At 44.0% G+C, this 20,961-nt stretch overlaps 2 protein-coding genes and 1 long non-coding RNA gene across 4 annotated transcripts in view; 2 read left to right on the forward strand and 1 right to left on the reverse strand.

Annotated features, from left to right (window-relative positions):
* LOC128916839 (uncharacterized) overlaps positions 1-1,764 on the reverse strand; it is a 33,532-nt gene extending 31,768 nt beyond the window's left edge. For both annotated transcript variants that reach the window (XR_008469059.1, XR_008469058.1), the window contains exon 1: positions 1,556-1,764. This is a non-coding gene — a long non-coding RNA (uncharacterized LOC128916839). The remainder of the gene's footprint in view (positions 1-1,555) is intronic.
* On the forward strand, positions 1,688-6,939 carry MRGBP (MRG domain binding protein). The gene is made up of 5 exons (XM_054218909.1): positions 1,688-1,925; positions 2,491-2,612; positions 3,150-3,231; positions 4,356-4,430; positions 5,503-6,939. The coding sequence occupies exons 1-5, from the start codon at positions 1,703-1,705 to the stop codon at positions 5,691-5,693; spliced, it is 693 nt and encodes a 230-aa protein (XP_054074884.1). The 5' UTR covers positions 1,688-1,702; the 3' UTR covers positions 5,694-6,939.
* A 1,528-nt stretch (positions 6,940-8,467) lies between these two features.
* OGFR (opioid growth factor receptor) lies at positions 8,468-20,671 on the forward strand. The gene is given in 10 exon segments (XM_054218903.1): positions 8,468-8,777; positions 10,832-10,885; positions 13,194-13,238; positions 13,947-14,009; positions 14,829-14,913; positions 15,324-15,402; positions 15,893-15,959; positions 16,281-16,429; positions 17,002-18,201; positions 18,203-20,671. Coding segments are annotated over 10 exon segments (2,250 nt in total). The 5' UTR covers positions 8,468-8,546; the 3' UTR covers positions 18,480-20,671.
* Positions 20,672-20,961: the final 290 nt, after the last annotated feature.

Below are 20,961 nucleotides of genomic sequence, written 5' to 3' on the forward strand. Positions count from 1 at the left end.
GACACGGTTATTCCCTCTTGATGATAGTCTTTAAGTAGAAGCATAATGTGACAGCTGAGAGCACTGAAGCTCAGTGTTTCACACAGACTTAATATATATAAAAAAAAATTAGTCCTGCAAAACTTTGAAAACTATTCTACGGGGGAGCAATTTTTCTACTCTGCAATTTATTTGCTTCTCTGTCTTCCTTCATTTTTCTACACATAGAAACATGTGTATGAAAACAGGAATTTAGTTGTTCGGGAACCCACGTGCTCCCGCTGTGCAGTCATCACAGGAAATCACAACCCTCTCTTTCGGGAGCAGCTTCAGACTGGGTAGCAGCACAGGGCAAATAAACATTTGGAAGATTAAACAGGTCTGAGAGCCAGGGCTGGATTTAGGGCTGGATTTAACTGGAAAAGCGTGCAAATTTGTATTTGAGATCAGCAAAATCTTGCTGATATATAATTTTGGCTCAAAATGAGGAAGGTCGTGTGAAGCCTGAGCTGTGCAAAGGCAGGTCCAGCGCAACCAGGACACGGGTAGAGAGGTGACAGGAGGCAGAAGAAATATTTCTGGAGATTCCTGTAGTCTTGACCCAGAACAGTCATTCCAGCAGGATCTCTGTCACTCCGAATGGAGCTCTCACAGCAACAGTTATTCCTGGAAAATTTCAACAGCATCTAAACTGGACTGAAGCGAGAGACTCCTTTCCATTTGAGAGCCTGAACCCTGCTGGAAATGAGGATTTGTATCCAGGCGTCCCAATCCAGGATCCGCACCACCAAACTTCCCAAGGCTTCACACGTGAGGTTTTGGGTTTAACTCATTTCAGATGTTTACTTAATGTTAGGTTAATCTGTTTGGGGTATAAGCATTACATCAAGCCCCAAAGAATGGTATGAGTCAAGTTAATTCTTTGGGTAGCAAAGGTAGAGAAAGTTTTTCATTTCAGAAAATTGCATCTTTCCCATCCTGCTTTTTATTCTTTGGATAATTTGCATTGAAATAATGTCTCTTTGCTTGGGAGTTTTTGCCACCACTGCGTTATTATTCACTTGGAACAGACGTCCTTTGCGTATGATGTCATTGTTATTTGCTATTGAAATAATTTTAATGTCACAGAAAGGATTAAGATTTCAAGTGAGGAGTGAGCAATAGGAAAACCTGATCACCTAAGCAACAGAAGTCCTGTTTCATGCCTGTGTGTCTAATAATACCTAACAAGGCAAAAAAACCCTGTCACTGAGGGAATGATACATTCTCTTCCCAAAGAAAATGTTTTTTTATGCCTCAAATGACAGGCAAAGCTGGTGGGTTCTGCATTTTTTTTTTAAACGTGCCAGGAGTAGTTATTAGTTAAGCATCAGTTCAGGTTGATGTTGTGACAGGGACGAGCAGTTCGAGGGCTCCAAGGCGCTCGGGACCCTTCCCCAGTGCAATGTCCCACCGCGGCCGCGCCTTGGGCCCGAAGGGCGAGGGCTGGGGCGAGCGAGGCTTCCACAGGCCCCGCTCCTACGCCCCAACCCTCCGGGGATCCCAAACGCCGACCAGGCCCACGGACGCCATTTACCTGAGGTAAACCCCGCCACGAACCTCCTGCTCCAGCACAGAAGCCGCCCAAGGCCTCGCCCCGCCGCCGCGCCCCGCCTCGCCTCGCCTCGCGGCCGCCACCCCCTCCTCCCGGCCGGCAGGAGCCGCTGCGGCCGGCGGCGCGGCGATGGGCGAGGCGGAGGGCGGCTCGGCGGGCGCTGTGGAGAAGCCGCCGTTGCCCGCGGCCGGGCCGGGGACCGCCGCGGCCGTCGCTGCCGCCGTTGCAGCCGCCGCGGCGGCGGCGGCGGCCGCCCCGGAGCCCGGCGTGCCGGCGGAGGAGGCGGTGGTGGTGTGGAGCCCTGAAGTGGAGGTTTGCCTCTTCCACGCCATGCTGGGCCACAAGCCCGTAGGTGAGAGCAGGCCGCGGCCGAGCCGCGGCCTCGAGTAGCGGCGCTGTCCCGGGAGGAGAAGCAGGCGCTGGGCCCGGAGCGGGGGGGAGCGTCCCGGCCGCGCCGCTGTGCTGCCCCCAGCGGCCTCCCGGGCCCGCTCCCGCCGCGGCTGCCGGCCCGGGGCCCTGGGACTTCTCCCGAGCGCGGCGGGGCCTGTGGGGAGGGAGCGCCTCCGTGCCCGCCCGGCCTCCTCGGCCGTCCCTCGCCGGGGCACGGAGCCAGCCCTCCTCACCCCTCTCAGTCTTCACCTTTCCTGGCCTGCTGCCTCGCGTTTCCATTCCGTTGTGTTTCATGCAGGCTCTCTAAAAGCCCTGGCTGCGGCCCTGTGTGGACGCATTGCCCAGTGGGGCATCCTCAGCCCCTCTCCAGCGCAGCACCTGTAATGTAGGGTGGAATATCAGCCAGGCAGGGCTGACCGGGTGCCATGTGTCCTTCCCGGACTGTACGGTTTCCCTGTAATGATAGCATGTTTTTTTCATTGTGTGGCATAGGTAGAACTGTTAATTGCCCTGAGTTCTTCCCTCAGGTGTGAACCGCCATTTCCACATGATTTGTATCCGAGATAAATTCAGTCAGAATATTGGACGGCAGATTTCTTCCAAAGTGATTTGGGACCATCTGAGCACCATGTATGATATGCAAGCTCTTGTGAGTATAAAACATCGATGCAAGTGCGTTGTTATTTCTTATAGTTCAGGAGTTTTGACAGGCCAAAATCACTGGGCCTGACATGCCTTTCACGTCATTAGGAATTACGTGTCGTTCCAGTGAGTTGATAAGCTTTTCCTCATGAGGTGGAAGGCAGTAAAACTTGCAGTGGTTTGTTGTTGGATTTTTTTTTCTTACTGTGTTCTGACTTTAATAAAGTTGCCTAAATACTGATCCAGCAAACACAGGTACTGTACTTAAGTGCCAAACAAGGAGGTTATAGTGTGTTTATGTAAGAATTTGCCATGGTTGGATACCAGAAATGATCTCAAATGATCACGAGTCATGATCTCAAATACCTTTACCATCTAATCAGTTTGACATCAGGAGCCTCCTCATTCTCTAATGTTTGAGGTATCTTGTTAAGAATTATTAAGCTACTAATTGCATGTAGAACACAACTTGAGATTGCACTTCTAAATCCAAATTAAAGTTTTTAACAAAGTCATTCATAGAGATCTTTCTTTTCTTTCTAAGCACGAATCTGAAATTCTTCCATTCCCTAACATAGAGAAGAATTTTGCTCTTCCTGATGAAATGATTCAAGAAGTGAGAGAAGGTAAGTTCTGACAGCAGTCTCTTATTCTTGGTTGCTCTGATCTCATCTCAGGACAGGTAGTTTAACAGAACTCCCCCAGAAAAAGAGCGTAATGTGCCAATCCAGGGCCATTCTTTCAGACTAGTGTATCAGGAAAAGGAAGTGCTAAACACATAAAACTTTATCTCATTAATTTTTTAATCAGATGACTGAAGGAAACAGTTGGGGAAAGGAATGCTTCTTGTGCTGTTCATATTCTCACTGTCAGCCTCTGTGATTGACCACTGTAGGAAACAGGCTAGTGAGAGAGAGAGATCTTTGGTCAGATTCCACACGGTATTTCTCTTATTCTTAGATATAATGTAGATGAGATGCTAATATGGCACAAACATGTTCTCTTTATACCATTTAGACTCAATTTCTCCTTCTGGGTATACACAAAAGATCCATGTGCTTCATTAATACCAGTTTGCAGAGTGAAAGGCAGAATATGGTTCTTTGCGAGGCAATTAGTAGTTTATTGTGGTTATGCTTTGTTGAGACTGCTGTAATATTACATCAGACCGTAACTTTTGCTAAAACAGATGATCTGCACGCTGTAATGTGGTTGGTTTTGTAGCAAGATCATTTTTTGGACAGAAATCTTAGGTTAAGCAGCAAGAGCTGGATTTTCAAAGTTTAGCTGTATGTGTGCTACTTAGTACTGTTATCCAAGGTAGGAGCTGGGAAGTTCTAGCATCTGCCAAAGGAGTTCTTGGGATATTTTAAACTACAGTGCAATTCTTCTCAGTTACTAGGTACACTAAGCTTTAAACTAAAAATTCAGTGTAGAATCATAGTATAGGTAAGACATTGTGGTATGTTTTGCCTGTTTAGCATTTCAGTTTCTTTCTGTTAGTAATTTCAGTGGAACCTTTTGACATGCGGCATCATCTTGTTTCAGTGCTTTACCTTCTGCTCATAGTATGCCTTGACTGTTAGCTGTGTCTCTCTGTCACAGTGCAGAGGAACCTTTCTAAATTACTGCTGAATGTTGCACTGAGTATTTGTTAGCATTATGCACATATGCTGAGGCTACTAATCCAGAAAAACCACGTATGGTTCTTCAAAAGCATCTAACCATTGCCTAACAATCCTTTCTGTAGGAAAAGTAATGATAGAAGAAGAAGTGAAAGAGGAAATAAAAGAAGAGATGGAAACGCATGCAGGGCCAGAAGAAGGTAAATTTGTAACTCTCTACTGTGTAGTATGAGATTAAAAAACAACTGTAACTGAGAAATTAATGTTAAAATGTAAATCCCAAATATGGTGTACTTTGTGATTTGTATTCAGACTTAACATATACTCATGCCGAGAACTAGAATAATTTAAGAATGCACAGAGTAAGCAGTTGCCAATATCTGATACTTTGAAAGATTTCTGCTTTGCTCCTAATTCAGATGTGCAAAGTTGTATAGCTTTTGAGTTTTTTGGTTTTAATATGTACTTGACAAAACCCTGGGCGTCTGAAGTAATCTGAGGATCTCTGAAAGAAAGTTGAGTCCAATTTTAGTGAACCGAAATACTCTGTGTTAGGATCTTTGTAGTCATGGGGAAAAATAGTCCCTATAAATCAAAAAAGATTGTAAGATTGTATGCTTAAATGAGAAGGTGGGCAGAGTGGTTTTTTTATTTTACTTTATTTGCATTATCTTGCTTCTTTTAAATATAAGGCTTATTTTCCTAACACTTTGCTGTAGAACAAAGTCAAATGTGAACAGTAGAGATCCTGCTATTTACCTTAACAGACCAAGCCAACTGTTAACTTTATAATTTCATAATACTTATATCACAGAATAAGTGTTGCTTTAAGATTGAGTCTAATAAAAGATCTAAAAATGTATTTTAAAAATATATTAAATTTCACATTTTGTGTGTTCAGTTTTAAAATCTATCTATAATACCAAATGTAATGACCGTTGCAGATTATACATTTCATAGATTGGTCCTATGTTCTGTAAGTGTTACTATTAAGTATTTTAATTTTAAGCGCTGTTTGATTCCAGTTAATTAATTTCATTTTTAGCCTGTCAAAATACATGCCTGTCTTTAAAGCAAATAATAAAAGCAAGATGTGCCTTTCTTACAGAGGATTTTTCCTTTAAAAGTGAAAGTAATACTCAAGTGGTGGTTAAATATGCTGGGAATTGATTGGTTTGAAAAGTTTTATGTAATATGAAGAAATTTGCATCACTTCTTGTTTGCCTATGTGTGTAACTCTGATCTGGAATCATTACTTTAATCCTATTTCAGTTTTTGCACCCTCTGGAAGTTTAGGAAAAACAACTGAAAAGCCAAGCAGCAAAGAGAAAGAGAAAACTTCATCAGATTCTGGGTCCAAAGAAGGATCTGATAAGAGGAAGCGCAACAGAGTCACTGAAAAGGTCTTAAACGCAAACAGTAATCCCTCCAGTCCCAGTGCTGCAAAACGACGCAGAACATAAAGCAAGCTGTGAAAGACAGAAGGAATAAACTCTGGAACATGAGGAGGGAACAGTAAAAACGAGTAGCAGGATAGTCGCTACGTAAGCTTTTTGAGAAAGGAAAAGGTATCTGAGCCAGGTATTTGAAGAATCTGCACATTGGCTTTATACATGTAAGACTTTGTCTTTCCTGATGTGTTTTCTTGTCAGCACCGATGGCAATGGCCACCTTCTCAGGGCGCTGGGAGAAAGCTGGCAGCGTTAAGAGTTTACGCGTATGTGACAGTTCCAGTGGTTGCATTTCAAACAAGTAACGCGCTCTGCGGCAGCACAGGTCGTGAAACGAGTGCTCAGTGAAGCACGGAGCCTCAGTTCATGAAAAGCGTAGGTTATTTCTATAAATTTTGGGTCGTTTTTTCCACCTTTGTTACTGTCTTTGAATATTACAGACCCTGCGTGGGTAATGTTTGTTGGCAGTTTTACTTAGTGCAAACGCAGTGTTTGTATCAAATGTCTGAATTTGTTGGTTCACTAAAACTAAAATTCTTTTAAATACATATGACTACTGAGTTGAAGTATTCTTTCACCCTGTTTGCTGGAGGAACCTTTACTTCTTTCACCCGCAGTGATGTAACATTTTTCAATCTTCATAAGTTTATATACCATAAGTGAAGTGAAAATGATAATGCCCCTAGAATAATAATTAATTAGTGTCCTAAATAAAATATCCAGTGACGTCACATGGTTTTGTAAGGGATCAGCTGAGCTGTGTGTGTACCTGGAGATGTCGCTTCATCCATCTGCACTATAGTAGTATATAACAGGGGGTTTTGTACTTCATTATTTATTTTTTTTAAAGCCGTTTTAGTAGATGTTAATGAAGTTGGTGTTCAAAAATGTTAATTTTGTTTTACAACTTAAGAATCTTACTGACATTGTAATGCTTATCTTTTATATGCCGGAATGTTAAGATTTGATGAAGTTACTATTTTTCTGTTGTGAAAAAATAGACCACAATCAACAAAACACATGTTAAATGGTGAACGAAGTAGACTGAAATGCTACTGAATTTGTTTCACCATATTAACTACAAGTTAATGAAAAGAAGAATTACTTCTTAATCTGTCAGTACTGCCTTCAAGGTGAGGAACTAGGAACACGCGAGGTTTTGCTTTTATTCTAGGTACGTAGCCAAGTTCTTGTCTGCCTTATTTGTTTCAATTGTTTTATACCAAGAATAAATTTGACTTGTTTTTATTTTACTAAATGCTTATTGTTGTGTAACTTGTTTGAAAGTTATTTAGGTATGTTAAGCCCTTAGTGAAATTCGTCAGAAGTGCCTACCTCTTTTGGTTTTTTTTTACTAATTTTGCCTGGATCTTGCGAACTGCTACCCTGTTAGTTCTGTGAGATGTTTGATGAGAAATCCTTACCTGCTGAACTCAATAGCCAGGTTGCTGTAAGCTTCCAAACTAGAGGATTTTCTCTGTTCTAATGAGCAATTGTGAAGGACTGAGTTGAGAAGATGGAGTTTTTGTTGCAGTCTGTTGTGAGCGCACCTCTCCATCCTCTTGGAGGCCCTGGTGAGCTCTAGGAGGCTGGAACTTTTCCGGGATGGCCACTATAACCACTCTTACTGCACTTTAGGATCTGAAGTAGTGGGGCATAAACAAATTCCGAATGGGAAGGCATGAAATGCCATGGCTTTGGTGTTGTGCTCCAAGCGATGAGCTGTGCAAATTGTCCATCGAGGTGCCCCCCAGCTGGAGAGGTGCTACAGGTACCTCCATGGGTGGAAATGGAACTTCTGTAAGCTTGTGTGAGGCAGCTCCTGGCTTTAATTTTGATGTGTAAAAAAAATGCTCAATTTATTTGGTATGATCAAGTTCTTAGGAGTTGTAATCTTATGTCACTTACAGATCTATCACCGAAGGGAGTGCTGAAAGATGAAGGCCTCTTAAGTTTTGCTGTTTCCTTAAGAATTGAAGCCCTTTTTACTTTGTAGTGATCTTCAGAGGTCTTGGCCATAAAGTGCATATTTTGTAACTTTTGAAGTCTCCCACCTTGTGGGTAAGTCCTTTCCATCCAAGGGATTCTATTCAATTTTTATTTTTTTTGTAAAACCAATGAAATGTGTTTTAGAGCTTAAAGCATGTATAAATGTGTCAACATTGATGTAATGTTAATGTATCTCTCAACACCATCCTTGGGGCACGGAGACCCCACTTGGGATTTCATGGCCAATCTATCAACACAAGTTTCTTAGGAATTTGCTGGCTGCGGTCAGACTTTTGGAAGACGTAAATGATTTATGTGACCCGAGTGCTGCAGCTCTCCTTTCCCCCCTTCCCTTTCACTGCTCCCTGGCTCTCGGGAGGACTGGTTTGTATTAATTTCCCGTAAGAGGAGAATTCCCGCTCTGTGGAATGTGGGCGCGAAGGAGTTGGATGCCCAGGTCTTGCTGAACCCTTCCCTGGAGGGACGAGGAACACGCCCGCTGCTCCGGCGCCGTGTTTCCAACAGCACCCACTGGTGCGGCCCGGGGAGCGGGGGTGTCCATATCCTGCCCAGGACCCCTTGCTGCTGCCGGGAATCACTTTTCCCCCTGTTTTTCCCCCAGGCCGAAGGGAAGGACCCAGCTGAACGGCGGAGCGGCCCCGCGGCGCGAGTGAGTGTGGGGAAAGGGACGGGGCGAGCGCAGGGACCGCGCAGAGGGACGCACGGCGGCCAATGGGGGAGCGGCGGGGCGGGCGGCGACCAATGGGGTGGGCGGTACCGCAGGAAGGGGGCGGGGCGTGTCCGCGCTTCCGTCTCCCCCGTCCCCCCCCACGTGCCGGGCTTTGTGCCGTGGCCCCTTTCGGTTTCCCTTTGCCCATGGCGGCCTGGCACGGCTGCTGGGCCGAGGGCGGCCCGGCGGAGGACGAGACGGGCTTATGGAGGTACGACTCCACCTGGGAGGAGGACGACGAAGAGGAGGAGGAGGAGGAGGAGGAGGAGGATGGCGGCGGCGAGGCGGAGGGAGCAGAGGCGGCAGGCGGGGAGGAGCCGGAGGATGCAGCGGAGCAGCCGGTGCCCAGCTGGGCGCAGGGCTGCCGGCAGGCCCAGGTGGGTGCCGGTGGTGCGGGGGTCTCCCGGGGCGTGAGCGGGGCACAGAGCAGCCCCCCGAGGGGGGAGGAAGCCCCTTCCCCCTTCTAGTCCCTGGTTGCGGTTCGGCGGCCGTCGCAGGGGCAGCGCGATGGGTCTGACCGCTCTGTCGGTGCCCCGAGAGTCACCCCGGCCCTCGGGACTGCTCGAATACTTTGGCGGATGCGACTGATATGCACGCGTAGTCCCCCCCCTGCCCCCCGGCCACCCGCTCGGTGTGCTGTCATTGTACCTGGGCACCTTCTCCAGCGTCCCAGTTACTGTCGGGAACTGGAGCAGCTTAAAATACTTACAGGAAGGTAAAGGTTTTTGCCTTGGCAGCGATCACTAGCATACGATTTTGTCCTCGCCTTGATGAAACAGATCTTCAAAGAGAGGAGGTAGCCTGAGGTCCATCCAGAAATGAGCTCTGGGGGTGGCCAAGGCAGAGGTGTGCTGTGGCTTTGTGATCTCTTAAATTCTATTACACTGCCAAGAGCTGGGGTTTAATATTTTTTTTCCCACCATTCCATGGGATCTGGATACTTTATCCCATAAATATAAGTTCTGTTCTCTGTATGGCATCTGCCTGTTCACCACATGCCTATGGCCACTGAATTTGACATGACATCGATGTTCTTCAGCAGCTCCTTGCTTATGAGTGTTTTGTTGGTATCATCTTCCTTGTATGGTGGCCTTTCATACTCCTTCATGCTATCAATAAAATGCCATCACGTAACATCTGCTCACTTTCAAAAATAATCTGTAACTTTTTTTTTTTGACATGTTTTTTTCTAGGGAGCATATTATAAAGCAGGTCTGAAAACAAAAAAGATCCACTGATGTTTTTAAAAACTGCAGGTGTGTGGGCAGTTATGAGTGAGGTAGTGCTGCAAGATGTGAACACTTGTCTCCAGTGCCTTAAAATAATGTTGATTTGAAATAAAAGGACCTTGTTTTCTTATCTAAGGTCCCCGTCTTTACCATCAGTGTTCTTCTGTTTGATGTGGAGCGTCAGTAATTTCTTCTGTGCAAAACTGTGTCTCTGTTTTTCAGTCTTTCCTGGGTCAGTTGAAACATGGTACAGTCCCTTGATTTAACTCCTCCCCTTTCAGGGAAAGGGAAACTAATCTTTCGCTTGAGTTTCATTTCAGCGACTTGTCCATATTCTTAGAATATAAACAGGAAGATAAAGCTTTCTAATTAATATACTTTTAAAGGAGTTTAATACTAAACTTTAAATATTTATATAAGCATTAAGTTATTAAAATAACCTCCCTTTAAAAAAAAACAATGCTGTGCAACGTAGTATTCCAGACACTGGTGACAAAAATACACACTCTCTACTTTGCAAATAAAATCAAAGTTTAAATACAACAGATGGACATGCTCATGCTTGTCTCTGTGTCTTCATAGAGTTTGCTGCAGGGAATGTAGTTGGGCCTTCGCTGTGCGCGTAGATCTGTGAAAGGTCACGGGTGTTTTAGGTGGAATGGCTGTAATACTTAAAAGAAGACGCAGGGATTTCCTTTGAAGTGTTTTGCATTGTTTGAGGGCACGCTGTCGATTTTCTTTTGTTCATGGCTGGAGTTATGGTTTTGTTCACAAGTTATAATGCCTCCAGAACATTCAGATTGTTCTTTTTGAATGTGTTTGTTCTTCAGATATTTTTTTTTTCTTAGAGCAACTTCTGGATTGTGACAACTGTGAAAGCAAGGACCATTTTTTCACCCCAGTGACTGGACTTTTCAAACTTTGCCTTACAAGGGAGGATATTGGCCCTAAGATTTATGGCCCCTGGAATATTGCTCTGCATCTTTAAAGCGGAGTTCTTCCTTCAGTGAGGACTCTGTGGTCACCTCTGTCTGACAGTGCTTGAAAAATTTTTAAGGGCAGTGAGCATGAATACAGAAAGAAAGAGTAAATATTCTGCTATCCATTTATGCCCTTACAACCTGCTAAAGGCATGAATCGGTTTCCAAAACTAGTTCCTGCTTCTGCTGGTATTACACTAATTCTCATTCTTCTCCCCTCAGCCTAGGTGGTATACTTTATGGCTGAAGCTGCTAATGTTTTTATTCAATACTGAGGTTAGAGTTTTTTTTATTATTATTTTCACTACGCACTTTTAAAACCAACCTAAAATTCGGCTTTTATCTTTGTATCTCACTGGTGTCTCTGCAAATCCTCTGAGTCTGCTGTAACGCGTGGAGTTCATGTGTTAATAACAAGCCCTGTAGTTCTACCTTCTCCTTACTCTCCATCAACAAAAAGTTTTGATCCCTTTACTCGATTCTGTTGACTTTCTCATTCCTGTGTCTTGTTCACAATCTGCGTGTTCTTTCATCCCTTTCGGTTGCAGCTGGTTTCCAGTTTTCAGCCACGTATCGTTCACGTTCCTCTCTCCTGGCTTTGTTCTCTGCTTTCCTCGCGCTCCTTGCAGAGCGATGCATGTTCTGATTGACGTGTTGCAGCTTTGGGGGGAGAAACCCAGTTAAATTGCTTATTGGTGGGGTGAAAAATGGGGAGGTTTGACTTAGGCGTTTCAGTTTGTCTTCCTAACCTGGAAGGAAAGGAAAGGTTATATTTCTGTGTGGCTTGAATAGAAGTTTATAGAGACCCAGGAACAAAACCTGCTTGGACAGAGGGCAGAGTTTTGCTCTCTTTGCTTCCCCGTCTTGTTCTCTCTAGGGGTGTGCTCCAGAACACCTTTCTCCTGCATCAGCCTCAGAGCCCCTTGCACCGTGGCATTGCATCCCTCTCGGTATCTACACTTACTCTTCAGCAAACCAGTTCTTTTCCAAAATTGGAGCCAGTCTGCTGTTAGCCTGTCCCACCTGGCTGAGTTAAAGGCTGTGATTTTAGAAGCTCAAGTGTAAAGAATGTCTGGAAATTGATATTTTTTTTTTTTCTGTAATTGGGAGCATAATTTTCGTTACTCCCACATGTATCAGAATTTTATCCCTGTAGTTCAAAAGTTATAGTCAAAAGCATCGATGAATTTCAAAGTGCTGAATCCCAGTCTCTGCTTACATCTTGAACAAAAGAATAATATTGCTCTGTTCTGGCTGAACATATTTCTTAGTCTTGTGTTTGCAGCCACTTATAATGGTGGGTTTTTTCCCCAAATGTTAACAGTGTAGCAAAGGTTTTTATAGGTGCGTGCATTTCTGCAGCCTGGGTGGGTTCTGGGAACGGTCTCCAGCACTGGGATTGCCAGTCCCCAATGGGCCACGTGGCTGTGGCAAGTCCTACCCCTTGTTTTGGTCTATCTTGTCATGTATAAAATGGAAATCTCTTGCGATGTTGACAGGCGTTATTTTAGGTCATCACAAGTTACTGCATTTAAAGAACAACTCGAGCTTTATTTAAGTCTTGTCACCAAAGCGTGGGGGAATCTTAGTGTGTAAATGTGTATTTAAAATGTAATTTTAAAAATTCTGCATCGATGACTTCCCTCTGTGGATAAAGGTTTGATCTCCCAAGTGCTGTGCATGCTTCATAAATTCTCAGTATCAAGAATCAACAGGGCAGCCGAATGGATGACTTCCTTACAGCGAGGTGTTACAAACTCTAATCCAGTTCCTGCCTTAATAATTAATGAACCAGTGATCAGAGTTCACTAGAAAGTGCTTTTGCGTTTTTTATTTTTGCTCTGTTCAAGTGAGGTGAAGGTGTATCAAATTAAGTTAAAAAATAACTTGGGAGAATATTTGCTGCTTCTTTCTTCTAAGTTGCTTAAAATGCTTATTTCGCAAGAGTCTGCACATCTTATTCCTGCTTCACAAAGCTCCTGCCATCGGCTGGCACTGAACGCTCTCCCTGCACCGCGCTTTGCACTGGGGGGTCCTTTTATTCCTATTTTGGTGGTTCTGCCTTGACATTTCAGAACAATTTTAATGGTTCGTGAGAAGATGGTTCAGCTCTCAGCAAGACTAACCCTGTTTGTGTTGCTTGTGAAATGTATCAAAATCTTGTTATCATCCACTCTAAAAAAAAAAATCTATATATAATTCCATTAAAATACATTTTAAATTAATTCATACTTGCAACTTTTATTTTACTGAAGTTCAGAGGAGGAAATGAAGCTGTTCTTCATGAATTCTGTTTAAATGCTACTACATTTGGAATTAATCTAGCACATCTGTGTAGGGAGGAGAACCTGACACCTAATTGTCAGGTGGCTGTGGCACCACAGGTTTTTCTCTGCAGCAATTTGAATTATGAATAAAATCAAGTGAATTCAGCTGTAACTAGGTAAATCTGTCACTTGGCAACTAATAGGCATCATATGAGTCACTGCTGTGGGATATTCTTATTTGGCATATATATATATTTTTATTTTATTAGTAAAGCTTGGTTTCCAAATGTTTGAAACTAAATGCCTTTTATTTGTAGGATCAAAGATCAAATTTGTCACCACTGTCTCGGAGGGTTTTTGAGGTAGGCTTGATGTAAAGTTTGGTTACCTGGAGAGATGAGCAATAACGAAGATGATGATTGGAACGGAAGTCCAATAAAATAAATATCTGACGTGGGCCTAATATTGCAGACTGTCTGGCTCAGCATGATGCTAAATCTACAGGGCTGCTGTCGAGCGTAAAGCAAAGATGAAGGAAACTTTATTTCGATAATGTCTACAGGCAATGAGAATCCTGAATTTAAGGGATATTTTTGCATCTCGAATTCTACAGTTTTAAAGTCTGGTCTGTGTCTTGACTAGGACATCTAGTGACTCAGAGAGAGAAACAGATAGGCAGGACTTAGTTTGTCTTGTTTTAAAACCTTTAAGTTAAGGAAGAAAATGATATTTTACTGTTTGGGGTTTCCAGCTAGTTCTGACTGTTTCTCTGGGAAAACCCAACTGGGATAAAAGATAAGCATGAGACATGAAGACCTTGACTAATAAGATGAGAAAGAAAAATAAATGTTTGGGTTAAGGAGGATGGTGTGAATTTCCCTTAGTCCAGAGTTCTCTTGAGGAATGCAGAGAAACAACTGCAGTAACAAACTGGCTGGTTTTGGGGGTGCTGGGGGTGCAGTGGAGGGTACAGGAGAGCGATGTGTGAGAGATGCTGAATTTGGTCGGTAGATTATTTTTTGTCGCAGAAGACAACTTTATGGTGGATCTCTGATCTGTCTCTTCTCTAGTTCTCAGGCAGGCGCAACTGGAATGCGGCAAAAGACTTGCAGCGATACAGACATCGTTACCCGGTATGGACTGAACGACGATGCACGTACTCTCGTGGCTCTTCCTCATCCCATGCTAAGTTTAGGAACACTTTCTAGATTTGAGGGCACCCTTTTGTCTTTGCATTGACAGGCTAATGTGGTTTCAGTTGGGGTAGAGTTAACTTTTTTTTTTTATTAGCAGCTGGCATAGTGCTATGGTTTGGGTTTGGGATGAGAAGTACTGTTCATAGTGCGCTGATGGTTTTAGTTGTTGCTGCTGAGCTCTCAAGGCCTTTTCTGCTCCTCGTGCCAACTGCCAGCGATGGCCTGGGAGGGGACACGGCCAGGACAGCTGACCCCAGCTGGCCACAGGGATATTCCATGCCGTCTGGTGTCATGCTCAGCATATAGAGCTGGGGGAAGAAGAATGAAGGGGGGGACATTTGGAGTGATGGTGTTTACCTTCCCAAGTCACCGTTATGTGTGATGGAGCCCTGCTTTCCTGGGGCTTGCCTGTGTGGCTTTTCCTCTACCTATTAAATTGTCTTTATCTCAACCCACAAGTTTTGTCTCAGTCTTACTCTTCCATTTCTCTCCCCCATTCCATCTGGGGGGTGAGCGAGTGGTCCTCGCTCCCAGCTGGGGCTAAACCGTGTCACGGGCTCAGAACCTTTAAAGGAGTCTTTAGTGAGGGGGAAGGGATGATATGCATTATAAGAAACAAGCTGTTCCTTCCCAAAACACACTTCAAGGATTTAGCTTGAAATGTTTAGAAACATGAGGGAAAGCAAGAAAAAATGTTGAAGTAAATACTGCCTTTTAAAAGATTGCTGCTTGTTGATTTCTTGTTCTCATCTCCAGGGTTTGATAGAATCAGAAAACGAGGAGGAAGAAGAGATGTGGAACTTAAGCTTTTATAAAAATGAAATTTGTTTTTTACCCCACGGTAAGTACTTTGATGACTTTTTGATGCAACTCTTGAACTGGTGAAAGAGTAGCTTGGTCTATGTGGGACAGTTATTTAAAAAACACCCAACCACCAAACAAACAAAACCCATCACCAAAACAAAAATAAAGAAGAGCAAAAAAACCAACCCAAAACAAAAAAAAAAACGTACCAAGAATTTCCATTTTTGAATGTCCTTGTTCCTGCTGTGTGTTCCTTAATTTTTTGTTTGGTGGTAGAAAACTAAGGGGTTTTTTTCTGGCTTACCAGGATGGTTGTCTAATTTAGAGAAGCTAACGCCTGTATGCGAACACCTGGCTCTGGATAAGGAGCCACGTTGGGTGGCTGGCCAACTCTAATTTTCATTTGGTGTCATTTCTTCTTGCCTGACTCCTTCCTTTTCTTTTCAGGTTTGCATATTGAAACTCTGCTTGAATCTTGGTGGGACAACTATGAAGTTCTGGAAGAAAACCATTCTTACATACAGTGGTAAAGTACCTGCGTGAATACAGCGCCTCTCTTTAGTTGTGCCTCTTACGAGTCAGTTGTATCTGTGTTCCTGAATTCAGCTTTCCAGCAGGGCCACAATTGCTCCTGAGTAAAACTTGCGTCCACTTTATTTTTATTGAGTTGTATTCTTCTGGAAACAATGCAGTGGAAATCCTGAAGACTCGGGTTTCCGGTCAGCTGCGGAGTAGATCTCAGTTGTGCTTCGTCTTACAGCACACTGCGGAACCAAGGATCAGGGCAATGAGAGAGAGCCAGATGAGCGAAGTATGTTATCATTGGTGTAGATGATGCTTTTATGGCAGGGATTTATTTGTCATATAGTAAACTGCTGTGTCCATAAGGATGTGAGGTCTCCAAGAGATGCCTGTGATATCACAGTTTTTGGAATCTTTTTCAGTTTTAACAAAATGGGTACCCTGGGCTGGATGTCATCTTTGCTCATCTGGGCTGAAAAGTTCTTTCCTTTCAGGCTATTCCCTTTGCGTGAACACGGGATGAACTTGCGTGCCAGACCGCTCACGTGTCAAGAAATCCAGGTATTGAAAGCTTTTGTTTGCTTTGGTTTTTGTGAGATCTGAAAGATGTTAGGATTTTCCCTAAATACCTGAAGTATATATACCTAAATACCTAAGTATCTGAAGACTAGGTTTTTTTACATTGCTTCCTTGGGGCCCTAGTGTGAACGGAGCTTACTCCAGCACTGTTAAGCATTTGTCTTGTGTCCTGCCAGTAGCTACACCAGCAAATGGAATGTTTAGTGATATAATCAAGCCTTGTTTATAATTCAGGTGCGACTTAAACTCGTGCAGGTAATTAGGGAGTTGCACCTTGTACTCATTGGTCTGTCTTGTTTTCAGGCCTTTAAGAAATCCAAGGAAGTTATGCAAAGGTTTATACGAGCGTATCAGCTCATGCTGAGATTTTATGGAATCAATCTGATCAATGAGGAAACTGGAGAACTTAAGAGAGCAGAGAATTGGGCTAAACGATTTCAAAACTTGAACCGGTGAGTCTCTGTTTATGTTACTGGTCATTTACTACAGCCAGACGCTTCTGTGAGAGGAAAAAAAAAAAAAAAAGTCAAGAAAATCCTCAGCCCTTGAGGAATGGAGGCTTTTGTTGATAAAAAGTTAGCTAGCTAAAGTGTTTTTAACTTGGCTCGGCCTCTGACTGTAGGTCACCACACTCTCTGTCACTTTATTAAGTGGCAAGTGTAATAAGCAAACAAACCAGCTGAGCCTGGTTTCCTTTTGTATCTGCTGCAGCTGCGAACAGCAGGCATTCTTCACGTTGGTCTCCTGGAGCATGAAATACAGACTTGGAGATGTTAATATTTGCTCTAGCAGAGCTTGTGTTTAAAACTGTATTTTAAGCAGCCCCCAGGAAGGGCTAGGAAGGTACTGCTGAAGGCAGGGAGCAGCAGTAAGCCCACCTGTACTCCCATCTGCATTGTCAAATAACCTTTAATAGATCACACTCAATAATGCAGGAAACATTTTGCAGGTGCCCTGGGGGTTCGTTGTGACTTCAGGCTTGTAAGACTTCAACTCAAGGGCTCTGTGTGTCTTTTTCTTTCAGGTTTAGCCACAACAATTTGCGGATTACGCGAATCCTGAAGTGCCTGGGAGAGATGGGGTATGAACACTATCAAGTGCACTTGGTAAAGTTTTTCCTAACAGAAACCCTTGTTAAGAAGACATTACCAAATGTCAAGATAAGTGCCTTGGATTACTTCCTGTTCACCATCAGAAGCAAACGGAAGAGAAGAGAACTAGTCCACTACGCTTGGCAACACTTCAAACCTCGAGGCAGCTTCGTGTGGGGGCCGCACGACAAACTCCTGAAGTACAGGCCCCGCTCCGCCAGGTCACAGCTGCACCAACAGGCTGAGGATAAACAGGAAACTCCTGGTAAAAAATGTGATGATTCTGAGGAAAAGGATCAGAGTCGGTCTCTAGAAGAACAGAAAGCTGGAGGTGGAGATGCTGCAGACTCGCAGCCTAAAGTGAACGATGAAGATGTAAAAGAGAAGTTAAGTGAATATGTTTCAAAGGGAGGTAAAAAATGTGATGATTCTGTGGAAAAGGATCAGAACTGGTCTCTAGAAGAACAGAAAGCTGGAGATGACGCAGACTCGCAGCCTAAAGTGAACGATGAAGATGTAAAAGAGAAGTTAAGTGAATGTGTTTCAAAGGGAGGGGATGGTGATGAGGAGAAAGAAGCTTCACTTACCCAGCTGGAGGAGAAGGATTTAAACAGTGAGACTGAAGAAGTGCAGGCTACAGCAGAGAATGACTGCACAAAGGAGAGCAAGAAGAGAAAACTGGATGCAAATATGGCAGACGCTAAAAAGAGTGGACAGCTGAAAAGCCCTACTGATATTGAAAACATTTCCCGTAATCTGGGAGAATGTGCGATTGATGCAGAAAACCCCTCCTCAGTTCTGCTCTTACAAGCAGAAGAGGACGAGGACACACCGAAAGAGGAGGATGCAAGCATCAAAGACTCGGCAGGGCCAGAGACCGCTGATGCAGCTGTAAAACGGAGGAAAGTCAATGAAAGAACATCGAGAAGCAAAACGTTCAACTTGGCCATAAACCTGAACGTGGGGCCCTCTGCCTCTAATGCCACGGTAGATCCATCCGTTGCAAACGCTGAGGCTGAAAAAGAAAATGTCAGTGAGAAAAATGCAGCTGTGGAAGCGACAAGTGAGAAGGGGGGTGGTGACGCAAATGGTGGGGCTACGAGAGCCCCAGTTGGTTCCGAGACTGACTGGACTTTTCTCCAGTGAGAGATCTCCACATCAGCACCACTGCAACAGCGCAGTCCTTGGAGGCAGAAGTGAGGTAGATGGGGTGGAACAGCAGAAAAAGGCAGAAAATGCAAGTGAAAAAGAGCAAGCAGAAGTCACAGGCAAAAAACAAGTTCCAGAAAGCGTTGAGCAGAGCATGGCATCCGCTTGCCCTGAAGACGACACTGCTGAGGTTGCAGCGCAAAAAGACAAAAGCTCTGAGCACGCGGCAGAACCTGATGAAGAGCAGGTAGCAGCAGAGTGAGAGCAGCACCGCAGGCACTCGAGCAAGCGGCGATGCCGCTGCCGTACCTGCTGGGAGCCAGCTTTAGCGATTTGGATGGCAGAACTACATGGAAGAATAAACTTTCTTCGGGCTGATCCTGGCTAGTCCCTGTCTGACTTCCACCCTTTTTTAATCATCTGTAGTAATTTCACCGAGATCCAGCCCTTGGTTACCCTAAAGAGGAAAACTCTTAGTCATCGTCTCGGACAGGCTGTGTCCTGTTCCTATTTTTTTATCTGATGTTCGGGATTATCTTGGAGTAACAGGGATTTTCGCACTTTGCTTTGGTTCTGGTATGTCCCTTCTTAAAGAGAAGAGGAAAACTGATCTTTCCTTGTTTGAACTAGTCAAGTATTTATTAAATACGTGATTTTTAATGTAAGACAGCATGACCTAATTTGCCAGGCCTTTCTGTGACCTTGTACCTTCTATTTGCTATTTTGAAAGGCTGTACCTTCCCTGGAGGCTTATTCCTGGCAAAGGTGCTGTGTGTCTGCTCCCTAGGGCATAAATCATTATTTTTGTGGCATTTGCCCAAAAGAGACGAGTATATGCATTTCCCATCATGTCAGAGTGTAGTTGCCTCTCCTTCTATAAAGAAAGTGGGTTTGACTTTGGACTGGGGTAAAACACGTAGTCAAAACCTTTCTCTGACCGGTTAACCTTTGTGTACAGATACTGTTCTCTAGGGTGCAAAGTGATGGGTGATTTGTTCCCTTTGTCCCCATCAGAAGTTGCTTTGTAGTGCTTGTTAGAATTGAGAAATATGAATTGTCTGGTTTTTTCTAAGAGAAAAACCCTCAAACTTTGCCTGAAGCTGTCTAGAGCTCTTTTTCCCCAGGTTTTTCCACTGCCTTGAGACCCTTGATAGTCTTCCACAGATACTTATGTCCACTACTGATTCAAAAGCCTTCTGTCCTTAATTGCCAAAATAGAATGAATACTTGTTTTTTCACAACTTTGCTGTTAATTTGCCGGTGGATTTTCTGCGGGCCCATGGCGTGAAGTTAGATGTGTGACATTTAACCCACTTCCTAGTTAGGGCAGGATTGTTTTACCATTAATGACCAGCGTGTCAGACAGCTGAGAGCATGTTAGAGTGCAACATGTCTGGAAACCACTGGGCTTTGTGGGGCAGTTAATTGAAACTTTAATTGCAGGGGGTACGCTTGTCTGGTTCGTTTATTTACAGCCCCCAAGAATTTACTTTCAGACCTTGCCAGCTATTTGCCTGCCCTAACGCTGCTGACCTCCCCGTTAGCTATTCTGCCTGATTTACACAGTATTCAACCAAGTCTGAAGGAGCATTAAACAATTTAGCACTTTGGCTCCTAGAGATTTACAACAGAGGACCTGTTTCATGAAGCGGAGGAAACCGTTTCCAACAGCCAGAAGGTCTGGACTTGCCGTTTGCTGAGATTGTTTGTTTTAGTTTGGGGTTTGGTTTTTTTTTTGGGTGCTGTTTGTTTTGTTGTAGGAGATGGCTAGAGGCTCGCCCGCCTTGCCAGAGGGCAGATGCAGTAGCCTGTGCAATGTTCATGTTTTCCCTCTCTCTGCTACAGCTCTTAAGAAGCTTCATCTTTCAAGGAATTTGATCGGTGACTTGCCTTCCCAGACTGTAGGTCCTGATTCAGCATGCCGCATCCACGTATGTGGGAATAAAAGTCTGCGAGCTTAACATCTAATATTCATGGTCACACACATGCTGGAAAAGGCTTTTAATGTTCTTAAATTACTTCTTTTTTTTTCTTTTTCCTTATGAACAAATGGGGTTGAGTCGCCAATGAGAATACACTTAATTAGATACAAATACTTGAAGACGTTGAGTGAAAATTCTTTCATAAAAGATTCATAAGAAATTGTTAATTGTGGCTTTTGTACAGATTTATAGTAATTTTCTTATTTAATGAAGTTTTCATTGTGAATACGTGCTCAGTTGGGGCATAGATCCTGTATCTTGTTATGGTGATGTGTGGTTTGGTTTTGTGTTAAATGGGATTCCACGGTGAGCCCTGGTCTGTAGAGCTCAAACCAAACCCTTCCCATCATGGTCAGGTTTAGAGTTTTGGCTGTGGGTGCTTGCAGAAAGTTCACGGGATGTTTTCCAGCAGTGAGCTGTATCACAGAGTCTGTTCCATTAACATCACCTATTAAAGCATGACTTTAATGCATACCGGTTTCTACTTATGTTTTTTCCATCTTTGAGGGCAGGACGTGACCATCTGTCTGCCCCCCACCACCACCACACATCTGCTGTTGCTTGGGCACCTCCAACAAGCGGTCCAGCCCCAGGCAGAGGTCTGGTGGGCTCAGCATGAGATCAATCTGCTGCTTGGTCCATGTAGAGACGATGCTCTGTCTTCTGCCACCAGTGCACCAGTGTAAAATGTGGCCAGTGAATGTTTGTGGGGAAAGGGCACCCTGCCACGTGCTTCTTGTTTAATGATGCGCTTTGAAGTGT

The sequence above is a fragment of the Rissa tridactyla genome, chromosome 12, assembly GCF_028500815.1.
Source record: "Rissa tridactyla isolate bRisTri1 chromosome 12, bRisTri1.patW.cur.20221130, whole genome shotgun sequence".
NCBI classification, from domain to species: Eukaryota; Metazoa; Chordata; class Aves; order Charadriiformes; family Laridae; genus Rissa; species Rissa tridactyla.

Excerpts from the sequence above, each read along its gene's own strand:
- MRGBP (XM_054218909.1), top strand. The coding sequence starts at position 1,703 with ATGGGCGAGGCGGAGGGCGGCTCGGCGGGCGCTGTGGAGAAGCCGCCG. Across the intron at positions 3,232-4,355 it reads GATTCAAGAAGTGAGAGAAG|GAAAAGTAATGATAGAAGAA; the intron begins GTAAGTTCTGAC and ends TCCTTTCTGTAG. Across the intron at positions 4,431-5,502 it reads GCATGCAGGGCCAGAAGAAG|TTTTTGCACCCTCTGGAAGT; the intron begins GTAAATTTGTAA and ends ATCCTATTTCAG.